At 40.1% G+C, this 10,397-nt stretch overlaps 1 protein-coding gene across 1 annotated transcript; it reads right to left on the reverse strand.

Annotated features, from left to right (window-relative positions):
• Positions 1-3,408: 3,408 nt before the first annotated feature.
• On the reverse strand, positions 3,409-8,929 carry rhcga (Rh family, C glycoprotein a). The gene is made up of 10 exons (XM_063013329.1): positions 8,791-8,929; positions 8,065-8,257; positions 7,613-7,763; positions 7,353-7,500; positions 7,114-7,280; positions 6,873-7,010; positions 6,636-6,769; positions 6,140-6,264; positions 5,242-5,315; positions 3,409-3,486 (listed from the first exon to the last, which is right to left on the reverse strand). The coding sequence occupies exons 1-10, from the start codon at positions 8,912-8,914 to the stop codon at positions 3,409-3,411; spliced, it is 1,332 nt and encodes a 443-aa protein (XP_062869399.1). The 5' UTR covers positions 8,915-8,929.
• Between the last annotated feature and the right edge of the window lie 1,468 nt (positions 8,930-10,397).

Raw genomic sequence — 10,397 nt, forward strand, 5'->3', positions numbered from 1 at the left:
TTTGGCATTAGTCAGTAAGTTATTTTAGAGATAAGGGATAAAAAAAAACCTGAGTGTAATGCAATTAGCAGTTTAAATTGAACTATTTTAGTTACATGTTTTGTTTGTTGACAATTTAGCCAGTTGCTAGAAAGCTAAGCTAACTGAGCAGCCAGTGACATTACAAACGAAACAAATAAACCGTTTTCTGACATATAGCCCTTAATCAGTCAAACTGTGGTTACATTTAAAGGTTTATTAGATTTCAGCATGATGTATTAGAATATTTGCAATTATTAAAGTTGCGACTTTGAGCTCTGAGTAAAAGTAGTCAGGTTGCATATGGTGCTGTTTATGTTTTTTGATTTATATATACTATGTCAAATAATATGTCTTAAAGTTGCTTTTGACATCCACTGTGGTTTTATTTAGGTTATTACTTGATAATATGGCAACAAAAGCTCGTACTCGTACATTTTAACAAAATGCATTTATTAATTTCTGTGCAACACAGATAGTACAGTAGTTGTAATTAATCTGCATTTGAAATATAAACATTCACTGAATACATTTAAAGTCATAAGCATTTGCTTATTGTCGGCAGATTAATACAAGATATATACTTCACATTGTATATTAAATAAAGAAATTACAACAACACGCTAAAAAGAAAAAATAAGACAGCGTCATTAAGCAGCGATTCAACACAACGCTTAATGTAAAACACATTTAACATGTAGAAAATAATGTTCACATAACTTGAAACACTTAATCTAGTCAAATCAGCGACAAATCCATATTCAGCCAACAGAAATACCTGTAACAGTACTTTACATTTTTTTATGATTTCCTTCCTTTCTCGATCGGTTGCAGTTCAATATAAAATAATGCAGATATTATTATGAAGTCAAAGTGCTGTGATGTTGAATTTTAAGATTCCATTATTGCTCAGGTGTGTTACACCATGTTTTCACACATCCAGTGAGCTTCTGCAGTTTGATTTTCACTGTATTGACCTGGACATCTAGATTTCAACCTGTTAGCCATGCCTTGCAGACAAGTTGGTCTCATATCTGAAAAAAAATAATAAAACACCACAAAGTAAGAAAACAAAATTAAAAAAAATGTGATCTACAATAACACCCCTGCAATTCTTATCTCATTTTTATGAAGAAATTCTAGGAAATAACCAAATTAATGTTATGTTTTTATATATTGTAGCGTTTCTACGGCGTCGAAGACGAAATGGGATGGGAAATCAGCTCTTTTCGTGACCATGTGGACAAACATCCATTCACACACATAGACATTCATACCACATATACATAGCCACACAGCTAATAACTGCACAGCCCAAAACCCAAAGCCATCTGCTGCACTACTCAGCACAGCCAACCCCATTTCCAGTGCTGAATAACACGGTCACAGTGGATCTTGTAACCATAGCCGCAAGTCCTTCTGGGTAAAGCTCCGCCCCCTTCTCAGCCACAGCAGCGGGTCGCTACACAGCTCCCCCCTCAAAGGTCAACCGTCCCGGTGACCCAACTAAGCCATCCCCCAATGCAGTCCCCATTTTGGAAGTTCTGCTCACCCACCCCCAGTTTGAAGAGATGGTGCGCTGGGTAGCCCGGTGCCATCACTCGCCGCAGTCATCACACCAGCTGCCGTGCCGCTGCCTCCACTCACCGCCTCATCTGGAACACTGGCATGCCGCACCGATACGGTCCGGCGGACGTGGTCCATCAGGACGAGCTCTACACGCTCAGGCTCCTTGACCGCCGCCCAAAGCCACCAGTCTCTCACAGCCTCAGCAGTTCATGGACCAGCGCACCCGACAGCAATCCAGCACCGCTTCCTCCGTACCGAGCTCAGCAACACCAGCGTAGCGTCATGATGTCATCTTGCCGCTTTGCGCCCGTTCCACCGGATATTCGTCGTGTCCAAATCAAGCCCCACAATGTCCCCCAGGGTGGTGCACCGGGTGGCTCCATGTCCGCACTCATCCCGCCAGCTGCCGAGTCGCTGCCCACTGCTCATTTGGGCCACTGGCATGCCGCACCGATCTAGTCCAGCGGGCGCAGCTCAATAAGACAAGCGCCACACGCTCTGCACGCTCCTTCTCCCTGCTCGCCGCCCGTAGTCGCCAGCCTCTTCAGCCACCAGCAGTTCATCTGGGCCAGCGCACCCGCACAGCAAACCCGCGTCAACTCCCGGAATGCCGGTGCAGCCAGAGCCACCCCAAACACCAGTCCATTCGCCAGCCCGCTGCAGTCTTTCGCCGCTAGCTCTGCCAGACACCTCGCTGTCATGCTTATCCATCCAAGCGACATTCTCCACACATTGCCGTGCCATCGCTCCACTGTCACCGCCACTGCTGCTACACTTGAGCTACCGTCAGGTTTGCTTCTTCTTCGCCAGATCGTCTTCTCGCCGTCCGCCAAGGGTTCACCTGTTGAAGAAACTTAATTTCTTCTGCCATTGCCCCAGTCCAGGGTACCTGTATCACACTTCTGACACCAAATGTGGCGCCGGCGAGTAGGAAGGATAGCGTCAGGGCCGCGAGTGAGCTGCCTTTGGCAGTTCATTCAGTGGTTTAGGGACAGACACCCATTCATACACACATACATTCACACAACAGACAAACATATAAGCTACTTACCCAACCCTCACCGCAGCCACCCCACTCCCAACAACGGGATACACGGCCACGGTGAGCTTAGACACCACTGCCGCAAGGCTTTCTGGGTAAAGCCTGTGCCGGCCCCCAGTAGCGATGCTACACTATGTTGTGTTATGTCATAAATTAATAAATTTCAGATGTAATGACTTGCATTAAAGCTTTTAAGAATCATTTAAAATAAAAAATATATAAATTTCTAGTACTGATAATTGTCATATCATGATATCTTCATACTATACAAGTATAAAGGGCAGTCGTAGCCTAGTGGTTAAGGTACTGTTGGGTCCTTGAGCAAGGCCCTTAACCCTCAATTGCTCAGACAATATACTGTAACTGTACTGTAACTCGCTTTGGATAAAAGCGTCTGCTAAATGCTGAAAATGTAAATGTATAAGTATATGGTATGTATAAGTCTTAAAAAGAGTAGTCAAAACATGTTTTAGCAGATTTGTGTTCTTGGACTGTTGTCTACTTAAACTAGAGTAATGAAATGTTTACTATGGAAGCACTACTGTAAGTCGCTCTGGATAAGAGCGTCTGCTAAATGCCGAAAATGTAAATGTAAATGTCAAAATAAGCTAAAGCTTCAGACTACACCTGTTCGGTCAGTATTTTTATTTATTTATTTAAATATACAAACAATATGGATGTTTACATTTTGAAAAAACTAAATAAAATCTAAATCTAATCTAAAAATCTATACATATTTTATGTAAATTAATATACATATATTATATATAAATTTACTCTTACACATCAGGATTTTTATTGCTCAGGTGGGTGTTGTATTCCAGAATTGGAGAAATACTTTCTTCATCCTCAGGTACCTACACAAATCAAACAAACAAACAAATGCAATTAACATATATATTTGACACTGATATTGCTTTCTAAAGCCATTTATATGGATACACCTAAATAAAATGGGAATGGTTGGTGATATTAACTTCCTGTTTGTGGCACATTAGTATATGGGAGGGGGAAAACTTTTGGTGGTGGTGACCATGGCGGCCATTTTGAAGTCGGCCATTTTGGATCCGACTTTAGTTTTTTCAATGGGAAGAGGGTCATGTGACACATCAAACTTATTGAGAATTTCACAAGAAAAACAATGGTGTGCTTGGTTTTAACGTAACTTTATTCTTTCATGAGTTATTTACAAGCTTCTCTTTGTTTACAGCCATTGACATGTCGCAGAGGTTAACACGTGAGGAGCGGATAGAAATTGTGTTGATGTCTGGTGAACGCAGTACCCGGGTCATTGCAGCAGATTTCAATGCAAGACACCCTACGAGACCACCCATCTCCCATGCTACAGTTAGCAAACTGCTTGCCAAGTTTCGTGAAACTGGTTCAGTGTTGGATTTGCCAAAATGTGGACGCATGAAAACTGTCACTAATGAAGAAACATCAGTGGCTGTCCTAGCTTCATTCAGCAAGAGCCCACAGCGTAGCACTCGCCGCATGTCACTGGAGAGTGGCATCAGTCGAACATCCCTTCGGCGGATATTAGCTACTCACAAATGGCACCCTTACAAACTCCAGCTGCTGCAGCATCTCAACGAGGATGACCCAGATCGGCGCACTGAATTTGCAGAATGGGCAAAACAAAAATTGGAACAGGACCCTCAGTTTACACAGAACATTTTGTTCAGTGATGAGGCAAACTTTTATGTGAATGGTGAAGTTAACAAACAAAACCACCGCTATTGGTCTGACACTAACCCACATTGGATAGATCCCTCCAAGACTGTTGGAACACAAAAATTGATGGTATGGTGTGGTATATGGGGTACAAAGATAGTGGGGCCATTCTTCATCAATGGAAACCTCAAGGCCACTGGATATTTGAAATTTCTACATGATGATGTGTTTCCCTCTTTATGCACTGAAGCTGGCACGTTCCCTGAGTTTTTCCAGCAAGATGGTGCACCACCACATTATGGGTGTCAGGTCCGAGCATTCCTAGATGAACAGTTTCCTAGAAAGTGGATTGGTCGTCGTGGGCCAGTTGAATGGCCCCCAAGGTCTCCCGATCTGACCCCCTTAGACTTTTATCTTTGGGGTCATCTGAAGGCAATTGTCTATGCTGTGAAGATACGAGATGTGCAGCACCTGAAACTACGGATACTGGAAGCCTGTGCTAGCATTTCTTCTGCGGTGTTGCTATCAGTGTGTGAAGAGTGGGAGAAGAGGGTTGCATTGACAATCCAACACAATGGGCAGCACTTTGAACACATTTTATAAGTGGTCAGAAACTTGTAAATAACTCATGAAAGAATAAAGTTACCAAGAGTTAAAACCAAGCACACCATTGTTTTTCTTGTGAAATTCTCAATAAGTTTGATGTGTCACATGACCCTCTTCCCATTGAAAAAACTAAAGTTGGATCCAAAATGGCCGACTTCAAAATGGCCGCCATGGTCACCACCCATCTTGAAAAGTTTTCCCCCTCCCATATACTAATGTGCCACAAACAGGAAGTTAATATCACCAACCATTCCCATTTTATTTAGGTGTATCCATATAAATGGCCCACCCTGTACAATAATATTTTAGTACAACATCCAGTGTTCTATTACCTCCCAGTATACTTCATCATCAAAGCAGTTATCATCAGCTGGATCTCCCCAGATAGGCAACCTCAGAATCAAACCTACAATACAATACATTAGCTCTCATTCTATACTCTATAGACAAAAGTTAATACATTCATCTTTAGGAACAATTTTATTGCGACTGTGCAGGACAGGAATGCATTCACAATCACTTACACTTTGTCAGATTAAGTGCAATTTGGATTAGGCAATTTGCCTACTGGCAAATTTTGGTGAGGTGGAAAGAACCCATTATACCCAGAGAAAACCAGAGCAGGGTTTAGTTCTTTGTATATTTCTTAGGCTATTTATATACCTGAATTATAAATTAGAGTTTCACATTGGCCAGGAACATCGATTAAACATCTACAAGTCAGTGGAACATGGGCAAATTCAAATGTAAGTAAAGGTCCAGTTGCATTATTTACATTTTACATGTAAAATGGCATTTATTTAAATTGGATTCACATCAGTAAGCCGTTTTGCTATTTAGTGATAGTTTGCAAGTAAAATCCACCAGAAAAGCCAGGGAACATGTTGAACTGTAACCTAAAGCTTCTGTACCCAAATTTGCATCTGCAATCAGTAGTAATACTCTGTGCTGTTCTGAACTGTGAAGAGGTGGTGCGTCATAGTTTATCCATAATGGCTAAAGCTCTATTAGTGGTTTTATTAGCTATATAGTGGGTCACCTCAAGTTAATTTAGGAAAGACCTGCAAAAGCAGTATGAACTCCCAAACGGCAAGATAGTCACCAAAGGAACTCATCATTTAGCCCAGTTCAAGTCAGAAAATGAAATCCCCCAGTTTTATTATGTGTTATTACTTTTGTACCTCTTGAAGTGTGAGATTTATGTAATTTGATGTTCAAAAAATAACTTACCCACTAACGCTCCTCCTACAAGTCCAAAGGCGAGAGCCACAAAAATCCCAGCAGCTTGGTACCCTCCCTGTATTGATGGCGTCCTGGTTGCAATTTTACCCTCAAATTTAAAGGTGTTGATTAAACTGTAAAGAAAATATACATAGATGTCATTTTAGTATTGTATGCAATCCAAACCATTTATTCTTTTATTATTTATCTTCAGTTTCTGCTTTATCCTAATTATAGTTAAGGTGGGTTTAATTAAGATTGACAACCTTGTTTCATTCATAGTGACTTACAGCAATTGAAAGTTAAGGGCTCCCAACAACAGCAAGCTGAGAGAAGTGGGGCTGGAACAAGTAACCAGTACCTTACCAGCTGAGCCATCATTGAACTAGGATTTCTATGAACGCTACTCTACACTAACTAAATCCCTCATGACTCTGGAGTTGTGTGACAACGATACTACCTTTTATGGCATAAAATAAATAAAAAATTCTCAAAGCTCACTTACCCTTCCTTTCCGTATACAGACTCAGAGGCCGCTGCAGCTGTAATGGCACCTATGATTCCTCCAAGGACGCCTGGCATGGCATGCAAGTTATGGATTCCACATGTGTCCTGGATCTTTATTTTCTCCAGAAGTGGCTGTTTGGGATTGGAAGTTGGACATTTTAAACTACGCATGGACTTTCTCAGATTCAGCAAACAATTAAGTAAAGAAATACATGCTTTATTTTGCAACACTTACAGTTATCACTACGTAGCCAAAAGTGGACACAATTCCACATGCGAAGCCAACGATAAGTGAACCATAGGGAGTAATCATGAATTCAGCCGCTGTTCCCATTGCCACACCTCCAGCCAGGGTGGAATTCTGAATATGAACCTAAGAAACACAAACACATAATAGTCACATCCTGACCCTTTAAAATTTGACTATGGAGTCACCCTCAGTCCCCCACCAGATCTACACAGTAGCCAACTTTTACCATGTCAAGCTTTCCCTTTTTTGCAGTAACGCTGGAAATAGCGAAGGTGGTGAGGACACATGCTGCCATGGACAGGTAGGTGTTAATGGCAGCTCGGTGCTGCCCATCTCCATGGTTTGCAATGGCAGAGTTAAAACTGGGCCAGAACATCCAAAGGTAGAGAGTGCCTGCAAAAAACAGTAGAGAATTAAGATTTAGAATTCAGGTCACTCTAGGTTCGGAGATGCCTCTGTACTCACCAATCATGGCAAAGACGTCAGAGTGGTAGACCGACCCCTGCAGACGTTTGCTTTGGTCTAAATTTGGTCGATACAGCACCCAGGATATCGTCAGACCGTAATATCCACCGAATGTATGGATGACCATGGCACCACCGGCATCTTTGACCTGTATCAGTTTTAGATTTACACTCATCAGGGTTCATCGTTTATTGTCAATACTTGCAGTACAATATTAACAGGTACATACAAAGTACAAATTGCCTGTAAATGGCACGTACATGTAGTAGTTCGAGAATTATGTATTCTTCCACAGCAAATAAGGTAACTCCGAACAGAGTCAACACCATCAGCTGGACAGGGCTGACTTTTCCCAGAAGTGCTCCATACGCTATTAGGCACCCAGCCACACAGAAGTCAGCATTGATGATACTAGAAATGAACACCAAGTATTTATATATGATATAATAACTACTGAATTTTAACTTCAAACACAATGTAGCTTTACTTGGAAAGTATTTGCATGTGATTTCTGTCACACTTATTTGTTTTAGATATTCATGTATTTAAGGCCATTAAAAACAGAGTAAATAGAAAATACAGCCCTGTTTCAAAGTATTTGCAAGCTGACCCTAATAACTGGTTGTGGTTGAGAACAACTGCAACCAATCGCTTTTGATAACTGGATTCGTCTTTTTCTTTGGTAGCTGTTTAAAATGTACCAGATTCTTACTTCTCCACTCCAATTTTGATCTTTCCATCGACAGCATCCAAATGGTGGAACCAGCCCTGCATCAGCAGTGCCCACTGCAGGCCGAACGAAGCGATAAGGAAGTTGAAGCCCACTCCGCCAAAGCTGTATCGCTTCAGGAAGGTCATGAGGAAGCCAAAACCCACAAAGATCATCACATGGACATCCTGGAAACCTGTACAACAGTCAGACAAAGAGGCAGAACACTTGAGAGGGGTGGAGGTTATAAGTGGAAAGATAAGATCTCATAATGTCGTGTCATTCCTGAAAGAATGTCTTTTGTCTGATTCAGTTTGGTTTGTAGCCAAGAACATCAAATAAAGAAGCTTGTGCTCATTATTGCAGATTCAAATTTCACTTGACTTACAGTTGACAGCTTTAGGAAATTGGATACTACAGTTCTACAGTTCAGCAGGAACTACAGTTCAGCGTTTATACTGGATTACTTGATGGACTAGTTGTTCAGTGAGAATCATTAAAAGATATGATACCTGGCACTTTTAATGTCAATCAAAATGCCAGTAAAGATGTGAGAGTAGTGCAGCACAATATCACAGAACAGACCATTAAATAGTTTATCAGCTCACAGACAGTATTATTTTAAATATACAATGCTGGATAGCTGAATGCAAAGCTAAAACTATTCACATTATAATTATATAGCCTGCTCTTTGCTACCAAAATAAATAAAAATAACCTCTTACTCACTTGGATATCTGTAGTAGAAATCATTTTCAGCATGACTGGTAATATTCTTCTCCTTCATATGTTCAGTCCAGTGTGCATCTGCCTCGTCGTTGTAGCGCACAAAAACCCCAAATAAAATAATCATGGCAATCTGCCACACAAAGCAGACGGCTGGCAGACTGACTCTGATGTTAGTGTTCTTGGGAGATTTGCAAAAGATCTCGCTGCACCCCATTTTGGTGTTGAGTGATGATCCAAGTGAGGACGACTTAAAACCAGGAGTTTATGAGAGCAGACACTGAATGCAGGGCCATTTATAGCTGGATCTGTAGAGGTGTGTCACACCTGGTTTCAGATAATCCTCTACCACACGACCAAAAAAAAGTGCAGTCAGCAGACTGTTCTCTTAGATCCATATCTAAAATGACATGTGGAACATTTTTTGATAGATTTGATGTCTTTTTATAAACCATTCCAAGCTTTTACATGCTCATTAGACTAAATACATTAGGTGCAGTCATTTAAATACTTAAAACAGAACTGAACATTTATCAGGTTTTAGTAGATTGTAAAAAGGCTCCAGTTCACACAACAGTAATAAGAATAGTTAGATGCACTTTTTACACACTTTGTATTGCAATGTCTGGTCATTAAAGGTTAACACACATATTTACCATATGCATTAACAACCCCTCTCCCTTTTGCAGTGCATCTGTGGAGATTTGGGTCTATTTAGTTTAAAAAAAGATCATATTTTCATATGTTCAGATTGTCATAGTCTTTAGATTTTTAGCACCATTAAATACTACTCAATGCAAATAAGGACAATTCGTAAGAAAGAATATTTTATTTTAAAAGCTGTTTTATACATGATGGTGTGAATTTAAATTTGAAATACACTGAATCCACCTTTATGCAAACCTATTCATTTTTTCTCAACTTTAAGTATACTATATAGTTAATATACAGTAGTGTTAAAGTTTGTTATATAATTATAAAGTGATTATTCGATCTGTACTACCTGTACATTTGTATAATTTCATTTTTAGTTTTCAGCCCTACACAACACAAAATAAACCAATTAAATATGTAATAAGAAACAATTCTTACATAAGCAAATTCATTTAGAAGAATTTGGATTTTCTTCAACTGCACACTATTATGTGTTCCAATCTGGAGGTGTTTCCACCCAGTCTAATTAAAGAAGTTCTGTCATGATACAAAAGAGTTTGCAGTTTGTGGGAAACCACTTCTAATAACTGACAGAGAAGGAATTGTTAACTATATTACTGTAAACTAGACTGGACCCAGCACTATACTCTGTAAAAACACTCTGTAACAGATACCAGTTATTACATTACATTAAATGCATTACAGTAGAGGAATGAAAAACTGGATTACAGTATCAGTTTCCTGTTTAGCTTCTACACATTTCATACTGCATTAAATCAACCTCTAATCTGTGGGTGTATTCAAAGTAACAAAAGATGCATTGTGTTCACAACATGCTGATAAAACTGGTTTACGGATTGGTAGAAAAAAACAGGCACAAATTGTGAGCATTAAACTTTATTTTATTTCCATACAGACGGAAAAGAAGGCATTGTTACATACTGCATTTTATTGGT

This window comes from Trichomycterus rosablanca, chromosome 17 (assembly GCF_030014385.1).
Source record: "Trichomycterus rosablanca isolate fTriRos1 chromosome 17, fTriRos1.hap1, whole genome shotgun sequence".
Lineage (NCBI taxonomy): Eukaryota > Metazoa > Chordata > Actinopteri > Siluriformes > Trichomycteridae > Trichomycterus > Trichomycterus rosablanca.